The sequence below is a fragment of the Triplophysa dalaica genome, chromosome 13 (assembly GCF_015846415.1).
Source record: "Triplophysa dalaica isolate WHDGS20190420 chromosome 13, ASM1584641v1, whole genome shotgun sequence".
Taxonomy (NCBI): domain Eukaryota; kingdom Metazoa; phylum Chordata; class Actinopteri; order Cypriniformes; family Nemacheilidae; genus Triplophysa; species Triplophysa dalaica.
In genome coordinates, this window is record NC_079554.1 from 7,972,421 (window position 1) to 7,997,058 (window position 24,638).

At 36.6% G+C, this 24,638-nt stretch overlaps 3 protein-coding genes across 6 annotated transcripts; 2 read left to right on the plus strand and 1 right to left on the minus strand.

Annotated features, from left to right (window-relative positions):
* Positions 1-345: 345 nt before the first annotated feature.
* On the plus strand, positions 346-3,006 carry si:ch211-121a2.4 (transmembrane protein 205). The gene is given in 5 exon segments (XM_056765029.1): positions 346-1,002; positions 1,127-1,259; positions 1,407-1,570; positions 1,763-2,005; positions 2,007-3,006. Coding segments are annotated over 4 exon segments (567 nt in total). The 5' UTR covers positions 346-1,002; positions 1,127-1,159; the 3' UTR covers positions 2,067-3,006.
* Positions 3,007-4,361: 1,355 nt separating this feature from the next.
* ftr85 (finTRIM family, member 85) lies at positions 4,362-7,749 on the minus strand. Its single transcript, XM_056765028.1, has 6 exons — positions 7,320-7,749; positions 6,346-6,441; positions 6,021-6,254; positions 5,786-5,945; positions 5,243-5,302; positions 4,362-5,150 (listed from the first exon to the last, which is right to left on the minus strand). Exons 1-6 carry the CDS (start codon positions 7,656-7,658, stop codon positions 4,618-4,620), a joined length of 1,422 nt encoding a protein of 473 aa, XP_056621006.1. The 5' UTR covers positions 7,659-7,749; the 3' UTR covers positions 4,362-4,617.
* A 2,441-nt stretch (positions 7,750-10,190) lies between these two features.
* Positions 10,191-17,575, plus strand: sirt5 (sirtuin 5). Of its 4 annotated transcripts, none has more exons than XM_056765178.1 (11): positions 10,191-10,343; positions 10,876-10,994; positions 11,098-11,171; positions 11,291-11,424; positions 12,289-12,360; positions 13,287-13,440; positions 13,658-13,745; positions 13,837-13,890; positions 15,978-16,101; positions 16,329-16,444; positions 17,111-17,575. In XM_056765178.1, the coding sequence occupies exons 1-11, from the start codon at positions 10,323-10,325 to the stop codon at positions 17,181-17,183; spliced, it is 1,029 nt and encodes a 342-aa protein (XP_056621156.1). In that variant the 5' UTR covers positions 10,191-10,322; the 3' UTR covers positions 17,184-17,575. The 4 variants fall into 4 exon arrangements, with proteins under 4 accessions (XP_056621156.1, XP_056621157.1, XP_056621158.1 ...); XM_056765179.1 differs by having other exon boundaries at positions 10,879-10,994; XM_056765181.1 differs by having other exon boundaries at positions 10,212-10,343; positions 10,925-10,994.
* The last annotated feature ends 7,063 nt before the right edge of the window (positions 17,576-24,638 follow it).

Here is a 24,638-nt window from a genome sequence, read left to right on the forward strand (position 1 = left end):
TCTACATAAACGTGTGATGTCCTCTAAAAATAAAATGTAAATTTTCAGGCTCCTTATTTGTTTAAACAAGTCCGAAACGTCTCTCCTGCGTCTCGGCTGTCACCACGCAACAGGAGCAGCAGGTGACGCATTTAGGAAATCCTCCGCGAGGCTGACGTTAGACCGTCTCATTTCAGTTAGCGTCTTGGACTTTTGAGGCTGCTTTGAAGACCAAGTCTTCGTTTTTAAGGGCTTAGAAGGTTGCAGCTCCCGAATTGGGCCACAGTTAGGTTTCTTCACAACACCGGCACTGACGAATTACAATCACGGCTGACCTTCCGGTGAGTAGATCTGTGACTATGCATGTGACAGGATGTAGCATTAGCTGTAAAATATGACTTATTTCATAACACAGCCAGTGTGTAACTTTACCTGACGGGACGGGAATGCTAACTCCATTGACCTCTTACGTGCGCGTGGCTGTGTACTGTATAAATAGCTGCTATTTCAACTATTAGACACATTCTCCGGTGTTGTGAAAGAAAGTCGCTACGCATGCGTTTCATAAGTGAAATAGTTTATTTGGGTTTTATACGCGCGTGCGTGATTAAGAAAGTTCACATGGCTTTTTATATCACGATATGCATGTTTTTTGTGGCATAGTTATAGTGCAGATATTATGTTTAAACGGTGGTTTCTGCAATGTTGCTTACATTTGTGGTTCCTGTAGTTCTTCTACGAATACCACTATGGTTATGATAGGGAAACCATGGTTATTTTTATTTTTGAACTCCGGGGTTGGAGGCGTAACGTTACTAAGTTGACAGCCCATGGCGTATGACACCGCCTGCACAATGAACGCTACTTTTTCCTTGTTACTTCTCCCAACGCATAATACTTATACAATACAGACAGTTTAACAGACAATGTTTATATTATGTGTAATTTTGTAAGGTTCATTGTGGTATGTCCTCTTACTTATTTAGGTGAAAGCGTCTCCACCTCTTTTGTTTATAACACAAGGTCTGTCACATCAGCTGCCTGACGTAAAATCTGTGTAATATTGCAGCAAATTTAAGTGGTGCATGAATAACAAAGCTAAAGGTATGTAGCAAAATAATCTGTCATTTTTTACACCTTTAAACAGCATTGTGGAAGTGAGTGTGCCCGGCTGGTGAAAATGACTACAGACCGAGAGCCTCCTGTCACTGCTAAACTCCTCCATCTCATGTTTCTTTCCACCTTCTGGGGAATGCAGATATGGGTCACCTTTATATCAGGTAAGATTGTGGCGCCAAAAAATGCAATCCCCCCTTCAGATGTTGGACTGTTTTGTTTGCATGACATAAATTATTTCTTAAACAAAGCTCAAAAGTGAGCTGGAACACCTTTTGAGTTCACCAAGTTTATTATGTTGTTTTATTCAGGCTTTGTGATGGACAACCATCTAAACAGGCACACGTTTGGCTTCATCCAGAGCCGGCTCTTCCCGTACTACCTGCATATAGGCTCTGCCTGTGCTTTCTTTAACCTCACTATTTTTGCCATGTACCATCCCAGCGATCTGATGGATGACAAAGAGGCCTTCCAGGTAGGGAACATTGTGTTGTGAAGTGTCATAATGCCCACTCATGATGCTTCTGCTTACTCATATCTTAGGGAACCAAAAGTAGGAGGACTTATGTGACCTCTTAAAAAAAATAGACGGTCCTTGTTAACAGATGAAGCGTAAGATGTTTCTGTACTGGGTAAGAGAATGCTAATTATTATAATTTTTTTACAGATCTTAATTTATTTTGTCTGCGTGACTGTAGCTGCAGTGAATGCCCAGTGGTTCGGTCAGATGACCTCAGAAATTATGGCAGACATGCACTTGATTGAGCAGGCCTGTGGGTTAGGTCAAGACATCGGACTCTCGTCCAATCGGGAGGCTTATGCCAAGCTTTGTGAGACAGACCCTAAGTATAAACGTTTGAGTGGCCGTCTACGGTTGTACCACCTGCTTTCCTCACTTTGTAACCTATGGCTGTATCATATGTAATGGATACAGTCTATATTACCTGGCGGAGAACCTCACCACACTATGATCGCCTTCCAGCTCCTCCCCACAATGCAATGCAAAACACTCAAAATCCATCATTGATGAACTGCTCTCAGGTACTGGATTATCTACAGACAAATCTGGTCATTGTTGTAACAGTTTGTGTCTTTTAAGTGTTTGTTTAATGTCTGTTATGTATAATTATTGTTTCTAGATTTTTTTACATTGGGAGATGTAACACCCTGCATAGTCTGTAAATGAGAAATGAGTTGATATCAGAAACTTAAATCGAAACAAAAAAGAATTGTAAACGCAGAGGGGATATTTGATGATTTTTTTCTATCACAAAACAACCAAGTTATATGGTATGTTCAGTATATATTAATGCATTACTCAATGATTTGATGCAGTTGTTTTTTAAACACTAATTTAATGTTTTATCATAAAGGTCAGTTCACAGCGAGATCACAGGGATGCACTGCATGCTAAATTTATAATTATTGTAGTAGTTATTCTGTCATAATGGTCCAGTGTAACAATATAGTCTGGTACTAATATGGATTTATTACTTTGTAGTTATCTTTTAGGATTTAGAAGTGTCACCATTTTTTGTTACTGTGCCTTTACTGAGCCTCACCCTTTCTTGATGGGTGTAAATGCACATGAGCATGTTCACGCACAGTCTCTCATTACGTGTCCACATTGTAACATTGACTTCAGATTGATGCCATTTTTATAGTGACTCCCTGCATAGTCAATGGCCTTTCGTCTTCCTGTGTGTTTAAATGCTTAATTTGCACTTCTAATTTCACCTCAGAATGTAGTCACGCGTGTTATAAGATTCTCGCGCCCAGCTGCCTCACACATTATTTTAGACGTATTTTGAGATGAGTATACAATCAATGCACAACCATGAATGCCTGTTTTGTGTCCTGCTGTCGGTCATAAATATGGTTTAAAAAATAAACATTTAATATTTCATTTGGTTTGGTGTTGAAACGCATGTAAATTCTACTTTATCTGATTCTGTGTGCATCACAATGATCTTTCTAGCTAGTGATTCAACATGAATCAGTTTATATCCCGTTTAACCACTTTGCATGCTGTGCCCTTGCAGGTAAGCAGTTGCCAAGCAACAGTAAACGGGACAAACTGGGTGTGTACTATGGGACACATGTCTTATGTTTCTGCCTTTATTTGTGGGTCACCTGGTGATGTTTTAGTCATATAAAATATTATTTATTCACACAAGACACGCAGTTATGTGATGTTGTAGCTACACCTTGCTGTAGAACGTCTGTTGTCACTTTACTCATATTCTGCTGTTCTCTGTGTTTCTGTGTATGTTCATAATCATAAGTACTACTAGTGCCTTGCATAGAAATGTTGTCTATAGGGCTTACAAAAACTGTCTGTTTCGTCGCTGGTGAAGCTTCAGTTTTGTCCCTGTAAGTAGGGATTGACTGTGTTTTATAAATGCAAATGAACTAGCAGTGACTCCATGTTAATATTTGTATTTACTGTTTATTTAATGTCTGCATTGAAATGAATGAACTCTATAGCATACGCTTAAGAACATATGTCTCATGAGCATCTTTGGGACTAATGCTGTGTTACTGACCAGGGATCAGTATCTGAAAATTGATTCCCTCCCGGGAATGATTTAAGCAGATGAAGAAACATTAGCAGGTGTTCTTTCTGAACGAAAGGCCATTGCAATTCTCATTTCATCTCTTTATGAGCATTAAGTGTAAGAAATGTGAAACTATTCATGGTAACACTTTACAATATGTCTGTATGCATTAGGGAGAATGAACTAGCAATGAAAAATCATTGCATTTAATAGTCTTTGTTTGTACAGTTCAGTGTTAGTTCATAATTTCTTAACTAATGCAAATGTATACATATTTTAAAAGTTTTTAAGTATATGTCGAAAATGAATCTAAAAGACGATTAATAAACACATTTTATGATATACATTATTAGTTTATGTTAACTGTTATAATTTATTAAACTGGCATTCAGTTACTTGAAATAATGTTGCCCAATTAACAGAATTTAGCGGAATGGGATGTTTATGTTTCCCCAAATAAAATGAAGGATATTCATATGTGAATTCAACATTCTTGATGTTTGCAGCTTATCTGACCTTGCAGCTTATCTGAAAGTAAACACTGGATATGTCAATAACATTACTAGGTCTTGTATAAATACAAAAAAGTCTTCTATATCTTCTAGCTGGACCACGTTTGCTTGATACAATAAAATTGTATTGAAAAAGTGCTTATTGACATATTTTTACTACTTTATGTAGGTTTATTAAAGCAATAAGACAAACATCGATGCTATAGTGTCAGCTTTATTGTTGTGGCTGAAGGGTTTACTGTTCTGTGTTTAAGGGCTTATTTTAAAGGCCCTTGTACTGTATTTCCAAAGTAACTGCACGCATTTACACTACATTTATGCATAAGCCATGATTCTATCTAAAGTGACTTGAAGTGCATTTAATCTATACATTTTCTGTGAATGTGTTTTCCCCATAATTCAAAGCAATGCTCTTCCAACCGAACTCCATTAAACTCCATACTTAACTGCAATTAAAGTGGATAGCAAAGTTTCAAACTTGACCCAGTGGTAATCCTGAAGCCAGGATACAGTGGTTGGCTAAATGTAACTTGAATTCTGTGAATTAAAATCATCGTGTCCGTGATGCTGTAAAATGCCAAAATCCCCACGTGGAAATCAACATAAACGCCAATCCTACGAGACACTTGCATTTTGGAAATCCTGGTCTCTTTTCCACTGTGCCACAATGCATAAGAGTCATCAGAGCACACCAAACTCCAGGACTGGAAATTGTGTCCAAATTCACATAGGCCACCAATTCCTTTTCTGCTGATCTCCTCATAGCACACTGCTATTTGGACAGGACCTTTGCCGCTCCACTCGGCCTCGAAGTAACAGCGGCCAGATACGCTCTCCCTGCACAGGACTTGGTGATAGATATCAAATCTCTCTGGGTGGTCAGGAACAGACAGAGCTGTTCTGCTGAATGTCATCTCGCCACTCTCCTTGCAAACGCTGATGTTTCTGTGAGCCGTGTTAAGGTCTAGAGTCAGGGGACCTGAATCTGATATTTAGAGAAACATATTGAGTAATTTATTATCATTTTATAGCTTTTGCGTATTCGATTGCATTTGATGGCATGTCTGTATTACTCACATTCCAAAAACTGCTCTCTGACCTTGGGCTCAGGGGTGGGAATAAATTTGAGGTTTTGTACTAAAAAAACAAATATTAATGAGTATTTGAAAAAAGAAATACATCATTCAGTACATTCTTAATAGTTTCATCCATTTCTTTCAAACTTTCTTTCAAATTTGTACAACATTTGCTTTCGAAATGCCCTTGGGTTAGATTGAACCATGCTGTTATTAATGTTTGTTTATTTATTCGTAGCAATTTTATGTAGTCATTCTCTTGACCCTTGAGTAAAAATGCTTTGTGCATGTGTCATATGTTTTTTTCCCTTAAATTCTTCCCAAAGCTGATCTTAAGTTTACACTATGCAACATTATCCCAACACCGAACATACATTTTGTAATTAAAAATATTTGAGTAAAAGGCAAATATATCCATTGGACATCACTTTTGGCCACCTATGCTCTTCATATATAGTAGAATTAAAAGAGTAAAAATTGTATATCCGGAAACACCTTTGGGCTGTTTTGGTGCAACAGGTGGAATATTCAGACATCGCCTCACCATTCTTTGCTAATTTCTCAGATTTTTTCTGGCACAGATCTTTAATATCATCACTCAGATCTGTCGCTTTTCTCGACACCAACTCAAAAGAAAAGTCTGGATTGACCAGAACTGCAGGAGGAATCTCCAACCGTGGCAGACCACGCAGTGGCTCGTAACTCTGAAAAGACAAAACAAACTCTTTCAGCAAGAAACAAAAAAAGTACTTTATGCATGTGACCGCAACCAATGTTACCTTTAGAAACTGACTCTTATCATCAAGGTGTGAAAGCTGGTCATATTCGGCATCTCTTCTCTTCATCTCTACGATCTCCTGCTCCAGTTTCTCCATAAATCCATGTGCCTCGTCTAATTCCATTTGCTCCTTTACATTTATCATCTCTGTCAGCTCAGAACACAAAGACTTGATAGACTGAATCATCTGACTGAAGATCCTCTCTGTTTCCTTAACTGCTGACTGGGCAGAACTCTGTTTGAGAAATGATGAATCCAGGACTGTAAAAGTCTACATGTAACGAATCTCCAAACAAACCTTTTCTCCATTAGGACTCTATACTCACTCTGAGAATGACAACGGCTTGACTCAGATGCTGCAGCTCTTCCTCTCGCTCCCTTATTATTTGCTGGCATCTTCTCTGGGATTGCTTTAGCTCTTGCTTTAAACCATGAAATTATGCACAATGACAAAACATAATGTACCGTGACCAACCAGCAAAGTATATGTCATTAGATAGCAGATCATCAAACATGCAGTTTACTTGCCTAGAATTTACTTTAGCCTTTACTTTAAGTTAACTGGTCTTAAGGTTTTAGTAAATTAATTAAATCAGTGAATGAAGTAAAACCGAGGAACTTACATATCGTATATATTTTACTCTATATAAGTACTTTTACAAATATCTGTACTTCATCAGTGTTTTTACTTTTGATTTTTTTTTACTTTGCTACATTATAATGCATATCATAATTTTTGCTCCACTACATTTCATAAAAATTATGTTTTTCTACCTTTAATACTTAATATTAAAGATAGTAGCCTACTTTCTTACTTTTACTCAAAAATGTTACTTCAATAAAAGTAATAAAGTACATTTTGAATGTGCTAACAGTAAAAAGTACCTTAAATTATGCTATAAGCGTAATAATGTACTAAAGTAAAATAAATAAAAACACTCTTGAAAATATTGGACATAGAAAAATGAACTTGAGTGTATAAATACAGTCCACCTCGGCATCCCTGTACTATATGTGCTATTTTAACAAACTGACACTTGAAAATGTGCGCTTCTGCTATTAAAGTAAATTGAAAGCTATTTTTATTATAAATATATTTATTGTTATTATTATTATGTATTTCAATTGAATGACATTTATACATTTTAGGTGTGGCTTTTAGGTGAGTCAAAATGTTATTTGGAGCCATCTGGTACATAAAGTACTGATCTGTTACGCACAACATGTTTGCTTAAGACATGAAAGTAATCATGAAGTTTTATATAAACTTTGTCAAGTTAAGTTCGGAAGAGAGACATACCTCACAATACATGATGAGTTCCTGCTTTTCTTTTGAAATGCCTTCATTGATCTTATCTCCAGGCATGGCATGGGAGCGGATTCCAGTATGTCTCAACTTCTCAACAACGTCAGCGAAAAGTGTGTTTTTGTTGAGAGTGGGTCTCGGGGAGAAGGTCTGTCTACACTCTGGACAGCTGCAGACTTTCCTCTGATTCTTTTGTTCCCAGAAGCGTTTAATGCAGTCCAAGCAGTAGTTGTGTCCACAAGGAATGGTCACGGGGTCCCGCAGAAGGTCCATGCAGATGGGACAGCTGAACTGTTCCTGGTTGACATAAATACCAGTGTCTTCTTCTGCCATATTTTACAGTTTGAGCTAAAAAACAGAGAAAACAAAACAAACTATACCACAGTTATGTGGGGGAGAGAGAGAGTTGTGCTTCTGTGTCTAGTGTTCGCATATGAAGTTGTAATGGGAGGAGCCAATTTATTGTTTTGTGTAACTGTGGGCGTGTTTCAGACAAATCCCAGACTTTAGTCTGTTTAAGTTGCTGTTCTCTTCCTTCTGTCTGTCTATACTTCAAGTGATTTCTGACTCAAATTTTAGTGGTTTGCCAATTTGAGAATACAAGCAACATTTCTGAAAAATAATAACTCCAGACTAATGTGACAGAGCATGTCTGTTCATGTCCACGTGTGGGCATGACACATCAACACTAATGCAAGCTGTGCAAGCTGTAATTTCTGGATTTGACCCTCCCTTATGAGTGTATGCTTTTTTAATAACACAAACAACAAAAACATTCTCGTAGTGCACATCGAATGAAAAGACAATCATTTCATTATTAAACAGACTATCCTTCAGTAATTTTTTTCACATAACTCCAATGCCAGAATGTGTTTCCAAATGCAAAGGGCAAGAGCTTACATCAATGTGTTTCTTTTAATTTACAAAACAAAGTTAATTTTAAGACGTAATGGATAAGTACTTGGTAGCCTAAATAACCAAATATTTCAAGGCCATTAACACATTTGTCCCTCTTTCTCAAGAGGATGTAAGCATAAGGTTATTGATGGACTTTGTAGTCCTGCGTGGTCAAAAATTGAAGAGGAAGGCAGCTCAAATAACTCTAACAAATGTTGAAGTTTATTGATCAGAAACAGCGCGCTGGACAATCTCAGACACAATGTCTTTCAGAGATTCTGCCCCGCCTCAATGGTTTACAACATTTTTATATGTGTATGTGTGGGTGTATCTTCCAGCTTGCTTCGGACCGTGGCCAACCCCTGAGCGCCTCCACATTTGCTGCTTTCTTTGTGTCCAATGGAGTGATGCTTCATCTGATATTTTCGTACTCCCTTCTTCTTTTACTACCTGCAAGATAACACACTTCCCCCACCCAGTTTCCACATAAACTTTGTTTCTTAGACCCCACGCTATATGGGTATGTGCGTTGATGTGTAGCATACTCTCCTGTCCTCCTTTCCTGCCTGGAATGCTGCACACACACACACACACACACACACACACAACCCCCACATCCTGTTGAAAATACCATTTTGCACTAATATTCTCCCTTAACTCTGAGACCCTAATCAACATAGTAAAATAATGCAATGTTATATTAGGTAAGCCGTAATAAGTAATAATCACAATGAAAAAGCACACAGAAAATGCAATTGATATAAACCCTTAGATAAAACATATAGAACACAGATAAAATATATAAAATCCTTCATTTTATGAAGAAATGGATGGACAAAAAGTGTGAGGTTTGTGAAAGTGGTTTAATCAGGACACGATTCTGCTTCAACATCCTTTTGGGACCATTTCCCCCCAGAAGTAAGCCATTTACACATATGTGTATTGAGGTTTTTCCTAAAAACTGAAGATGATACACAATGGCAGAAAGAACCTTTAATGTCCAACAAACCTCCCTGTTTCACCTAAGGTTCTTTGTCTTGGAAAAGCGTTGTTTTAAGACTATATGAAAGGTAAGAAAGAAATGGTTCTTATAAGGACTTTTGACTGAATAGCCCTGGGAAAATTGTTATTCTATGTGGCATTGCTTTAAAAACATTTTTAGTCCCTTTATTTTTAAAAGTGTCCTGCTCAGGCTATTTCACCATGTTCTCACAAATATAATTGTATAAGACACATACACTATAAATATAATTTGCATTTTTAAAATGTGAATAAATCAGCAACATCACGTTTTGTGGAAAGTTATGTTAAAAAAAGAAAAGTGGGATAATTGGGCTTGGCCGGACGGTGGTGCTGTACAGTAATAGACCCTGAAATATATCAATACATTTATAAATATTTACAAACATAAAAATGTATGTGATTTGGTCTCTGGCCCACTAAAGGGCGCTCTCACTTTAAATGAGCGCAGAATCAGGGAGGGTACTTCTCTAATAGAACAAATGCATAGAACGGCAAATAACATAAAATAATCTTGTAAGGGGCGGGGTCATCGGCCCGGATGTTGTAAAACTAATAATATATCTTTTAACTATTTTAAGTGCAATCGGTATTCTAACCTCTCAGTGACGTTTTATAAGCAGAAATGATTTCCAGACGCACAGCAGAACAAGTAACGTTAACGTAACAGAAACGTTCCTGTCACGTTTCTTCGCTGTTCATTTGGAGCCATTCTCTGTTTAAGATGCTTTTACTTTATTGAGATATCTATCGAATATATTTACATCATAATTTGTCATGCATTTTTGCTTATTCAAAACTTTGAAATTTAAAAAAAGAATCCGCTAAAACGGAATATTTCGCTTCATGGGCCGCCTAGCGCCCCCTAGAGTTAAACTGTGGTTGTGTAATAAGAAGTTTTTAATTCATAACATTTGACGCAGTCTAGGCTATTTCTTTCTCATTTAGTTGTACGTGCAATTTTGCCCAAAGCGTTGACATCGCACTGGTCTTTAAATGACTCATGGCAGTATCTGAGTGGATGAAGTAAGTACAGGATTCATTTTCTGCCCCCGTCAACTAAAACCAGCCCCGTACTGGATGAGCAAGCGGCGCACGCAGGTGAGAGCTTCCTTTCATGTGTTCTGAACGATTAACAAACCAGCATATTGTCCACTAACCGCTGCTGTCCTGTTCCTCTTTGACCTTGTTTATCAAAGTTTATTTTAATTGCTTATCAGACTTTTCATTGTTTTTACAGTAATTTCGCTTAAATATAATGCATACTCAATCAATCGAGAGCATGCGAAGTTACACCCATTGCAAAGCTGTGAAAACTCTTACAATGTCCTTCAAGGTTCCGATATTTGTAACGTTTGTGTCCTGCAAAAGGCCTAGTCATGATATTCAGATGTTATTGTTTAAGACTGCCTTGGTAGATGAAAATATTAGTAAGGATAAAAAGCCAGACAAGAACAGCTTATAATTATAATAATAATAATACACCATGCCAGTGTAAACTAATGTATTCTTTACATTAAATCTTAAGTCTGCAATCGTACAACTGTTAAATTATTAAATATTTATATATGTTATTTTAAGTATTTGTTAATACTTATGAAAGTCTGTTTTGTTTCCTTAAAATGAATGAAAGAAGTATATTCCCAACCCTTCAGACAGTTTTGGGCTCCCCCTTTTTCTAGTAAAAAAGCAGCTGCTCACAGTACAAGGAAGAGATATAGTTACACCATTTCGTGCTGCACATGTCAGCTGGTGAGTTAAATTGTGTTTCATTTTGTCTTTATTATTTGTTGTATTTTAGATTTCATTGGTTAGCAGCTTTATCCCAAATGATTTTGCGGCGGTTGGTGTGTAGGGGGCTGACCTCTCATCTTTGCCGGCCAGTAAGGCTAACCTGGAGAGCCCCTGACATGACCAGACCAAGCTCAAGTAAAATGCTTGCACTATATTGATGAATATATTCTGGGGGTTGATGTACTGTTATGTTAATGGATGGGACGTTTATTGTCGGGTTTACAATATGTTCTCACACAAAGTGTGTTGTGTAGATTTAGCAGAGTTTCGGAAGGAGTTTGCCAAAGCAAAGAACATTGCTATCATTACTGGGGCTGGAGTTAGTGCAGAGAGCGGAGTACCAACTTTCAGGGGACAGGGGGGCTACTGGAGGAAATGGCAGGCACAGGTAATACGCACATGCTGGGTCTCCATGTTTTGTTGGCACTTTTAAAAATAATGAATGAATTTTATAATCTAAAGTACGCACTTTATATTGTATCGCCTAATCCTCACCCTAAACCGTTTTGCAATTTCACATTTTTAAATAAACATCTTTTAGTTTGAGACACTGTTCGGTTTGCCAGGACCACCCATACACACAGACATTTTCAATATAGTGTAGATTGCACACACAATACAAACGGAAGTAAAAATATTTACTTGTAATGTAATAGTATGTAACAAATGTTTGACCTTTACACTCTTGTAGTTTGTATTCTTATTTAAAGTTATAGTTCACCCAAAAACGAAAATTCTCTTATCATTTACTCACTGAACAACCAAACAATGGCAGGCTCCTTTCACGTCTGTTGTATAAAACCAATGCAAGTCAATGGGTACCACCGTTGTTCGGTTACCAACTTTCTTCAAAATATCTTCTTTTGTGTTCTGCAGAAGAACGAAAGTCATACAGGTTTGAAATGACAAGAGGGGTCAGTAAATGATAACAGCATTTTCACTTTATGGTTGCCTTTAAGATATTTCATAATTTCCAAAGTAGAAATGGGAAGAACCTTGTGTAGGGTTGTGTATTGATCTTTGACAGTTTTGTAATACATTTTTAGAGAAATAGAAGTCACCATTTACACTGTTATTGTATTTTTATTTATTGCCATCACAATAGAAATAATTTCTGATATTTCATATACATTATTCACTCTTCTCAAGCTGTTCTATAGACATGGCAGTTTGAGACTCACACCTGTTATGAAATATGATACGTCAAACCCTGACTGAGTGAAAGTTAGCGTGTGTCTTTTTTCTCTGACAGGATTTGGCTACTCCTAGTGCCTTCTCTCGAGATCCGTCTTTAGTGTGGGAGTTCTACCATTACAGACGTGAGGTAGCTGGCACATTACTGACAATGGAATAACTGGATCACAAAATCATGCCGTTTGTTTCTCTAAGCAACTCCTTTGCATATTCATAAAAACAAAAGAAAAACAGGAAGAGAATTGCAAGTTTGATTACTTGTTTATGCATGTTTTGCATAGTATTAACCAGCCTAAAACTGCAGTAAAGGAATCTTAAAACATTCAGAAATGTCAGGGTTAATTTTTGGTGGCAAAAGGAAAACAGAAACCACAAGGGGGCGTAGCTGATCTAAAATAACCAATATCACATTTATTTTAGGGCTGTCAAAATTCATGAATTTTGTATTTATAGAAGCATACACAATTACACATACATACACATCTTTAAGAAAATTATAAAAATTAATAAAATGTATATATAATAAAAAATCTTGGTAAGTATAAATAAATACATGTAAATATTTCCTACGTATGTGTATGCGTTTATAATACAAAATTAATATGCACAGTACACAGACATATACTATGTAAACACAAACTTTTATTCTAAATGCGATTAATTGTTTGACAGACGTAAGTAATTTTTTATTTACAACAAAATTTACTTGTCGAACATTTGACATACTGGACATTTAATATGAAAGGAATATGTCATGATTTAAAAAATAAACAAGTGCTAGACAGTGTCAGTCACAATTCACTGTAATTGCATGGAAAACAGATGTAAAAGTCACATTTCAAGGTCTGTTTGTAGTTCACAAAAATTATTTGACTTTGAATAGACACTTACGTTATGTAAATTATGATTTTATGATTCAAAAAATTTTTTTAGGGTGATCTGTGCCTTTAATAAAAATATGCCGATAAATAATGTCTAGTTCTAATAGTTTAGAATTGCATGTAAATCCGATGAATGGTGATAAATTTGTGACTAATAACTAATTTCAACATGCAGGTAATGCAAAGCAAGTTGCCTAACCCAGCACACCTGGCTATAGCGGAGTGTGAGTCCCGTCTTAGCAAGCAGGGGCGCTCTGTTGTGGTCATAACTCAGAATATTGATGAGCTGCACCATCGTTCTGGTTCCAAACATGTCTATGAGATCCACGGTGAGAAAAGGAGACATTTGGATCATTACATCATTACACACCCTCCTTATAAATTCATAATGCCGGCATTGGGCACATGTCTCAGAACCAATAAGATTCAAAATTGAGCTTCATAGAGCCAGACTGCTGCTATATGGATTGTAGTTATCTTATCTCTTATATTAATTATCTCTTTTAGATTTATTCCCTTTATTTAATGACACACTTTTCTCTATAGGTAGTTTATTTAAAACTCGTTGCATGAGCTGTGGAGAGGTCAAGGCCAACCATAAAAGTCCAATCTGCCCTGCCCTGGAAGGGAAAGGGTAACACAAACACGTCACCTTTCTTTTATAACCACTTAAAATATTTACAACTGCTCTCAACTTGTTCTCTGTTTTTTTTTTTAATACTCAGAGAACCTGACCCCATTGCCAAGGATGCTAGAATACCAGTGGAGCACCTGCCCAGGTTTGTGAGTGTGCTGTCTGTTTTAATGGAGATAGAATAAATGATGGTTACGAAACTAATTGAACCTGACTTCTGTCATCATTAGTCATGAAACACACACACAAAAAAAGCTGTTTTGAGAAATCTCTCTTTGTGTCTTTGGTTTCGTGACCATACACAAATTATAATTACACAAACTCTAATTATGTAGAAAATGTATTTAAAATAACGTAAAAAGCTTGGCAATGAAATGTTCTCATTTTATTTGTTTAGATTTTAATTGTTTTGTTTGAGTAATTTTTATTGAAGAAATTTTAAAGTAAATCCAACTCAATTTTATGATGTTTAACCCATTTAAATTGGTCAAATTAGGTTTACTTATTTATTTTGTGTTGAGAAAACATAAATACATTTTGTAGATATAACTACCACGGCTGTTGATCTGTAGTTCTAGCATGCTTTGTATCTGACTGCATTGGGAGATTAATTTTCAAGATTAACTGTCATTTTAAATTTTTCGGTAAAAAGAAAGACTTGTTTTTGTTGATTTATCTTTGAGATTTAGGAGAGTTTTGGTATTATTTTTAAGTTTGGGTTTTTAAGTTGTTACCATTGTTCAGAAGAGCGGGGCTTGTGCCTAAGCATAGGGAGGCATGCTAGTAGTCAGTGTAATTTCACTTATTGAGCAGTTACTGTGCTAATGCCAGTACAGAGACCACTAGTCTCTTGTTACTTGACATGTTGTAATAAATAGTACCTTTCAATATGAAGTAAGTGATCTGTGAAGTTTGAGTTAGATACATGTTTAGTTGAGCGCAATTTTGTTTACCTTAAATAACATTTACTTGATATTCTAAATAAAACTAAATGTATTTAATAAGTAGAATTTACTTTATTGAGGTTAGCAGGTTTTGCTTGAATTATAGCAGCAAATTTTACTTAAAAAAAATTTGCGCACATTGTGACAAGGATTTTATTAAGTATATTATACAAGTTATTTTTTTCAGTGTTTAATGGGTCCAGTGTTGTTTGTTTACCTATCTTCAAAATATCTTCTTTGGTGTTCTTGAGAAAGTTTGTAATGATCGCTTTATTTGTAGGTTTCATTTTTGACACACAAAATAATGTATTTCATATTTATATTCAAAGCTCAATATCCTTATTTCTTAATGGTAAACTTAAAAAATTGGACATTTACATGATATTTTTTTGCTGCAAGATGGAACTGTTTAAACAATTGTTTATTTTGCTCAACAACAAGCAAATATTTCAACACTCACTGTCTCCCAATCCGACTGGAAATGCTGAACAATCTTTCTGGGAGTGAATTTCCTTTTTAAACTTTCCGAAATATGCCCCAAAAGGATCCTAAAGACAACTCTGAGCATTGTCTGTACTTGTTATTTGTGTTTGATTCAAAAATAATAAAATGTCTTAAATACATGAGTTTACACTACATAATTAGTAGTAGCTAAAAGCATGACCAGTTAGCTACAATTTGTAATAGCAAACACATGAGGCGGGTTTTATAGTATAACTTTGTGAATGAAGGACATTTTTAGATCTCCTGAAATATTATAATATATATATATATGCTGAATTCTGTGAAGACTCTGAATCAGATTTTAGTAGCAAATTTGGACAGTTCAAAATACAGGTCTTCCCAACAGCACAGAGAGCAGAGAACTGTGTTTAATAATATGTTTTAATCCCAGACCGCTCGCTTCCACCAACAACCGCCCACCCCTGCCTACAAATCATTGTGTCCAGTGCCGCAACAAATCAAATTACATCCAGCTGGAATGCAGACCGTTAGTTTGTTTTATTATGTAAACATGCTGTAAGCCTGTTTAGTTTTGAGAGTGGGGGGGGGGAATAGTCATGTAATACTAAATCAGGACTGCTATAGTACCACACGTGGTTTTAAGGATTTTTTTGCAACGTAAATGTCCCTCACTGCCACTAAAGCACTTCAGATCTAATAGTGCAATACAAAAAGACTTTATAGAGATGTGATTGAGAATCGTAACACCTTTTTCCAACAGGGGACAGCAGATGTTTATGAGTGAGTTGTTCAGAGGCGTTACTTTTGTAATCTGTGTTTATAGATGTGAGAGGAGGGGTTGTAATGGTTTACTAAGGCCTCATGTGGTTTGGTTTGGAGAAACTCTGGACGCTGATATTCTCACCAGCGTTGAGCAGGAGCTGGAAAAGTGTGATCTCTGTTTAGTTGTGAGTATATATACTGTACATCAATCTATTAAGGCTATGCTTCTAATAACCTTGTGAGCTTTCAACCTAGTGCTCCCTCAATGCTTAAAAGTAAGCATGTCTGCTTAAATATATGTGATGCAAAACAATATTGTCAATTCTCAGGTGTTTGGTGACACCTTTTTATGAGGAACTTGTCACATTGAAGTGTATTCTGCGTGTGTATGACGTGGTTTTTTTGTTTCTAGGTGGGCACCTCCTCCATAGTTTACCCAGCGGCCATGTTTGCTCCGCAGGTGGCAGCTAGAGGTGTGCCTGTAGCTGAATTTAACATGGAATGCACACCTGCCACTAAGAACTTTATGTAAGATATACAAATACACACAATATTAGTCACATAGATGCCACTCATTAAACACTTTTAACAGATTAAATAGCAAAAAATAATTCATTCATTTAAATTTAAGTTTTGGTCTAACACACGTATGACCTTAGTTTACATTCATATCCAGTTTTCCTCTACTTTACAATTTTTGGTTGTTTATTTTGACACAAATACAATTAATTTTAGCCAAATCTTAAAGCAATGCAAATAATTATTCCTTTTATATAGTTTTTGATAAAATGAATGTTTACAATTACTGCAAACATTTAAAAAGGTACAAAAATAAAACTCACGTTTTTGTTGCTATTGATTTGTTTCACTGTGTTAAAAGTAATTTTCATGTTTTTTTTTAATTGTACCAATTATGTTTTTAATATCCCTACAGTGAACCGTGAATTTTACAAAACAGATTTTACTGCTGCTTTAGGTGTCACAATATCAGATTTTCATTACACAATTATCGTGGCCATTAGATATAGCCATAACAACAATATCGCAATATCTATTGAAATTTTAAAACAAATAACGATATCATGTGTAGAATCAACACATTATCAATAATTTATCTATATTTTATAATAATGGATAATGTAAATACTGTACATTTTTATTTTCGAATGTTCAGTAATTCATTTTTTTCGACAGGTATCATTTTGAAGGTCCATGTGGCATCACACTGCCTCCTGCGCTGGCAGTCCATGAAACTGAGGTCATTTAGGAAGAAACAAGACATGATCAAACCATTCACACCCACTGCATAGAGCACTTTAACTGAGGGCACATGAACAGACTTTGAATGGTTTATGCGCTCATGTTATTGGTCTTTATTTCTTTAAATGTTTGGGCCCTCTGATTGATATGAAGATTGGCAATTTGGCCAGAATTTAATTCTTAAAATTAATATTTACATCACATCTGGACTAGTTTATTGAGATATGATGAGTTTGAGTGACTTTGAGTGTGTCTGAGATAGTGTTGGAGTCAAGACCACCAAAACTGAGACCAGGACAAGACCAAGGCAGGCAGAGACCTGCCTTGACCAGCACTCCCAAAATTAATTCAAAAGAGACAAAAAAATGTAAAGTCATAATAAAATTATGATAAAAGTAACTTGGGAGATTTATTGTGCAGAAATTTATGTGAAGGACCTTTTATGTTCCATGTTTAAACAACCACCTACAATTTCTCTGCAGGTAAAAATTCCAACAACTAAACAAAAAAAACAGTAAATATCAAAGATAAATTCTGTGACCTTCAACAAAACAAAATATTCAATGACTTAATTAGTTTCATTGCTTTTTTTATACAATCAATAGCAAAATAGCTGTGTGTTGCTCAGGTTTGCACAAATGTTCAGATTTGTTGTAGATTTGTCAAATGGAGTCAAAATAGAACAGAAACGAGTGATAATTGTGTCTAAAACCTTAGTCCTTTATTAACTTAAGGTTTATTGAATAATTATAAAATAAACAATAGAGACCAATGACAGCCGAGACATTACCAAGACCATCAAAAAATGGTCTTGAGACTGGTCTCGAGTACTACAACACTAGTGTGAGAGTGTATGTATGTGTGGTTTCTGACTAAATGGACCCTTTGCCATGAGGTCACCTTTATGACCTAATTTTAAACGGTTTAGCCCCTTCCTACATAACATAGCTTTCTTTCAGCCCATCACGCTCTCTAAGATCTCAAAACGCCATACTTTTGATAACACCTAGAATAACTAAATCCACCAAAGGGGTTAGAGCTTCCTCATATGTAGCACCTAAACTCTGGAATAGCCTTCCTGATACTATTCGAGGGTAAGACGCACTCTCCCAATTTACGCTACTTATTCTCTTTCTGCCCCCTCCTCGGGATGCCCATCCCGAGGTAGGGAGAGATTCCGCCAGGCCCAGATGAACGTCATGGGCCCATCCCCAATTGCGATGGCTACAGCTGAAAATCCCTGCCATCCTCCTGCGAGAGCCTGCGGACTGACTGACCATCCCAGCTCCATCTCAGGCAATTCCATCACCACCCCAGAGAAAGGCGACCATCTGACCATCCCAGCTCTGACAATTCCATCCCCAAACAAAAGCAAAGGTTACAATTCTTGGTATTTAATGCTAAACTTACATCACAAGGCAGCAGTTTGAAGTTATAGCTGCATTCAGTGGCCCTGATTGGAGGTTTCTGGGTGGGTTTGTTAAGGGGCTTGTTGGATGTGGTTGGGTGGGTTTCATTTGCTGGGGCTGTGTGGGTCCAGTTTGGTCTTGTTTTGTGGTCGATTTCGGCCAACAGAGGAATAAAGTTACATTCTGCCATTACTATTTTTCCATGGTTGTTCCTCTGTTTTCTGGTGTTGAACACGGAGTGGGACCGGGTTGGACCTCCACAGTTTCTGCCAGTGGGACTTCCTCGGTCGCAGGTTGTGGGCCCTCCCTCTTGTTTGTGGATATTTGCTCGGTGACTTTTGGTCGGGGTCGCTGAGTGCAGCTATGACACGTAAGACGAGATCTTGCCCTCCCGGCTGAGCCTGGTTTCTCAAGTTTTTTTTTTTTTTTCATTATTCATCATTGGAGTTTGGGTTCCCCTCCACAGCAGGGCAGTGTAGGCTTGCTCACGAGGAGACTGCAACTATCGACTTATTTATTAGATATTATTTATTAGAATGAACTTGCTTGTTCTATTAACAACATGCGCTGTGCTGTGTTTTACCTTTCTGTGTTTTTCTTTTTTTCTGATTTGCTCCTGTAAAGCTGCTTCGGAACAATTCACATTGTGAAAAGCTCTGTATAAATAAATTGAATTGAAAGGGTTCAAACTCTTTCAAAGTTCTCTCTATCATTTCTGACATTTCCTGCTACAACTGTATTTCTTACCTGTTTGAATTCACCTTTTCATGTCAATGCAGATTTAAGCAGTACTTTAAGTTTTTTATTTGATTCACAAGTGTGTAACCATGTTCATTTGTGTGTTGGAATTTCCAAGACTAACACTGAAACTAAAAATGTTTTGGTGACAGTGTATATATCAGCGAAATGGGGGGTACATCTCTGTTTCTAAATGACAAATGAGTGTGTAGGTTTGAGGCGTGTAACTGATAGCTGTTCGTCTGTGTGCGTTCGGTCTCCTGGAGAGGCCGTGTCTCATTAGTTTCTGAGGCGATGAGAGAGGGCTGCTCCAAAAATAACACACACCATTTCCTGTCCATTAAACCACAATTTCACACCAATCTGAGCTTAACGGCGTACACACGCGCATGCACAATAAATATCTCCCCTGACATACGCTTAGCCTCGAAAATCCTTTGAGACGCACATCACCAATCCTACACACACAGACACGAGTGTTCCCATTAAATATCGATTTCACACCAATCCAAGCATCTTCCTGGTCTGGGCTTGTCAGAGGAAGGGATGGTGGTGGTAGGTGGGGTATGTTTGGTCTGGTAACGATTTATGATTTCTAATGATCTTATCTGTATTTTTTGTTGCCATTGAACAGCACCAAAGATTTTTAAGCAACATCCTGAATTCAAATTTTTCACTCATGGGTACCATAATGGTGCCTTAAATCATTTGTAGAGCCATAATTGAACCAGCAACCTTCTGGTTACCAGCCCTGAGTCCTAACCACTACATTACGACATTGGACTACATAATCGCATAGTGTTTTGGTGTGTCCTCTCACACGGTAATGGTTTCATCCAATTTGAGAATTTGGCTAATCGCAAAGGTCCCTGTATAATTGAGGATTAGATTTAATGGACGAGGAGAAGCCTGATGATGTATAGAAGGCTGTTGACCCAGACAAGAAAACAACCAATTCAGGGCCAAATATGGCTCGTATTTGAAACTTCTGGCTTGATTCGGGCATTGTTTTTTCCACAGTGATAAACAGCATTAGGCAGAGTTCCGGCATGTGTCTGGTCAGCCAAAAGAAAGCTGACTGATTAGTTTGGCTGAAACCTGGCTTGAGTTTGGCTCGACAGTAAAAGAAAATAGTTTGACTGAGATCTGGGTGAAGAGTTAAATTAACACAAAATAGCTTGTTTGCAGATACTAGGTTCTGAAGACACAAAGTGCAAATGGAAGGTGTGATTTTCTATATAGGTATTCACTATCAACTCAACTCTACTCAACTTTATTTATAAAGCGCTTTTTACAATTTTCATTGTTACAAAACCGCTGTACATGAGACATATTGACTACAATTAAAACAACTAAAGTCATATACCTGTAAAAACAAGAAAAAGGTGAAAAGACACACATACAAATGCTCCACACACACAATATACACACAATATGCACACATACACACATCGATATAGACGCACACACGCAAACACACTCGCTCACACGCACACACAGTGAAAGAACACATTTAAGATAAAGGAGAGAGAACCACGGGTCAATTAGCTTTCATGTAGCTCCGTGTTAAGCGCATTGGGTTAACGACGCAAGGTTGTGGGTTCAATCCCAGGGGTTTGCAAATACCTATGTATAGGATAAAGCAATATAAGTCGTTTTGGATAAAAGCGTCTGCCATGTAAATGTAAATATTAAACGGACTATAAATTCCTATATGCCATTTTAATTTTGTTAATCTTCTGAATTCTACAGCAGCCCCCTCGGCCAGGCAAATAGTGCAAAACAGTGTGCAAACGGTGGCGAGGAACCCAAAACTCCAATCGAGAAAAAAAACCTGGAGAACCCAGGCCCAACCAGGGGATTCCAGTTCCCCTCTGGCAAAAGCTGCTGCCTCTGCACAAGCTCAACAGTGCTTGAACAACAAGGCTAAATAAAAAAATAAATAAACTTACTAATAAGTAAGAACTTATATCACAACCTTCTGATAAAAAAGTATAGATTGAATGCATCTGCAAATCGGATGAATTAATTGGAAATGTACTTCTACTGTAACCAAGAAGATTCAATAAACCAATGAAGTCTATTCAACGTGTTTAACTCAACTGAAAATGTAAAGAAATGTTAATGATGTTAATAATATGTTGTCTTTAAATTGACTAATATGTATCTTATCTATCTTTCTATGTACTTATCTCTGGTGTTCTTACACATATAGGTGGATTGATCATTTTGTTTGGTTCTTAATGTTACTAAACACAGGGCATAGACTTTTAGAAATAAGGGTTTCTAGCTTTGTCAGGCTTTCATAGAGTAAAAATGAAATTAGTCTTTTTAAGAACCTTTGACTAAAAAGTTAATTGGGCAACAAGAAATGTTTTATGGCATTGCTGCAAAGAACCCTTTTGGCACCTTTATTTTTAAGAGTGTGTAGCAGAATATTACCAATTTCTTCAGTCCTCATTCATTCATGCCTCCATTCATTCTACTTGACCTGAATGTCAGAAAAGGAATGACATGTCAATGGTCATTAGACTAAAACATCCTCCACAAACGTCTCCAGTGAAGCCCTGGTCTGTGTCTGCGACACCCTAATGGTGTCATCACTGAGGCCGGCATCAATAAGAGTCGTTAGACATCTGGGTCGTGTTTCTTCAATGCCGAATACATCGAGGCTCACAAGGTTCCACGCGCAGTCACGTGTCTGTTCAGACTGTTGACATTATTAAGGCATTCTTGGTGAAGTGTGATTCTTTGCGATATGCTCAGAAGTTGTGTTCCTGAAAGAAATGGGTTCTGGATGGAGAGGGAACCTGGGAACTTGAACCCATCCCAATATTCTTGCAGGCGTTGAAATGAGTAGTTGGGAACATGGCTGTTGCCAATGTCTAAGCTTCTTGTGAGGAGTCCTTTGAGGGGGTGGGAGTGTGTCAACTCCATCAATCTTTATGTCGGGAACTGCCTACAGCTCTCACTGTGGCTAAATATAAAAGATTTGTTTCTTAAAAGTATAAATATTGTGCCCTCATAACAGCCTAAAAAGATTGCAATGTTGTCGAAAGACCTCATCCTTTGACGTTTTCTCAGAGATATGTTTATGAAGTATTTACAGTATTGTGTGGGAATAAATGGCAAAGGATTAAGAATAGATGCGATTCTGGGCACGGACTGCTGTGCTGAAATGGAATGTTGCTTACATTGGATTTCGGTAAGAGATGTGTGCCGCATGCGGCTTCTGTGTAACAGCAGGAGGGCATCTCAACATTTCACTGCAGCTCCCAGTCACTGAAACATGCCGCTTTGCAGCTTTTTTGTCAGCCACCAAATTCCCCATCGAAGAAACTTCTCAGTTACATGTTTTCTGTGAAGTCATTTTAGAAATAGTGCATATACAGCTCTGGAAAAAATAGGAGACCACTTCAAATTTGCCTTTAATCAGCATTTCTGTATAATAGCAAAAACTGTTCAATTCGAATAAAATCACACCATAGGGGAGACAAAGACAGAAACGTGAGAGATTGAAAGAAAGCTGCCATTCAAAATTAGGCAGATTTTATTTTATTTTATAATGATTATATAATCACATTTATTTTAACATAAACACATGTAGTATTGTGTTGTTCAAAATTATGAAGATTGTTTTTGCTCAGACCTCAGTATTAGAGGTCTGAAAACATAGCTTCTTTTTTGCAATTTGACTAGTTTTTCTGCCAAAAAAATCTAATTTTTTGTTGGAATTTGGGCGAAAGGTTATATAGTACTCAGAATGAAACAAAATAGAACATATATACAAACAGAAAATTTTGAAACACGAAGTCTTCTTTTTTTCAAAGTGATAAACACATGTGACACTTTTATACATTTAATTAGATCAAAAACATAGTGATCTATTCAAGCATTTATAGAAACAGAACATTGATGTTGTGTATGAATTTGAAATTATTTTTTAAATGGTTTATTTGGTTACAATAAAGTAGTATTTGTTAGTGTTTGTAACTATTTTAAAAAATAATGCGTTTTTACTGTGCATTTCAATTAATCTTAATCAAATTGCAGTTGAGTTGTTTTGATTCATTACTAATAACTAAAAAAATACAACTATACTATTAGAAAAAAACAATAAAAACGTTCTGATAAAAACGTTTGTATTGCATATAAACTCCTTATTGATTAATGCCTTAGTCAACATGAATTATCAATAAACAATTCTACCTCATGTATTAAGTAATTCATGTTAATTTCAGTATTTACTTAAGCAATTTTAAAATCAAAAGTTGTAACTGTTTACATTAAAACAACACTTATTCAGCATCAGTCTGCCCCTCTTCAACTGCCTCTTCTCACAGATTAAACAAAGCCTACTCTTTATGTCACTTTAAACAGACTAATAAACTCTTTGAACTACCTCACATCGGCACTGTTGTATATTTCACTTGTTTGCACTCTGTCTGCCATTTCCTATCTTTTTTTTTATATCCCTGCTTGTAAATATTTTACATATATACTGCATAAAAATCTGTATTGATCTGTATCTTTTTATATCTTTTTAATCTGTGTTAGTGTTATTTGTGTGCGCCATGGGTCTGAGCGATTTCAATCCTCTATATGTATGTACTGTACATGTGGCAGAATTGACAATAAAGCAGACTTTTGACATTATGTGGCACTCTTCCGCAGGTGGGGGATGAACTGGTCTGTGTGCACCGACCCGAACACAGAACTTACAGAGTGTGGTTGTAGCTGCTATGAGGCTGGTCAGGTAGCAACGGCATTAGAATTCATCTGGTTAAGTGTTGTTCTGCCACTGAAATCATTTTAGAGACATTATTTTACCGTCAAAAAACTACAAAGTGTTGCTTTAGCATTTGAAATTTACTAACATTAAGAAAAAAGCTAAAAAAAGCAAAACAATTCTATTGCTCATTCATTGTTAGATCATGTTACATATTGTATTTAACACATACAATCTTATTGAAAAGTGTTATTGTTTAATGAACCAATCCTTATAAAAAACATTTAGCAATACTTCCAGTGAGAAAACGTTTGAACATTTCATGTGAGTGCACATTAATATTACCTTAGTTCACTCATGTGCTGTTTAAAGCTGTGCAGGCAAATCTGTGATGTGTTGGGATGTTTTTTTCAAGCTACATCTCTACAAAAAAAGAGACTTGTTATTGTAAAAACTACTGCCCCAGATATCTATATTCCTCCAGTTATGAGGGGAAGTGAGGTTGCATTTGAAATTCTCTGGTGATTCTGTATGGGTGAGGGGCAGGGCAGCTGGTGAGTGGGAGAGTGTGTGGGATTCAGATAAA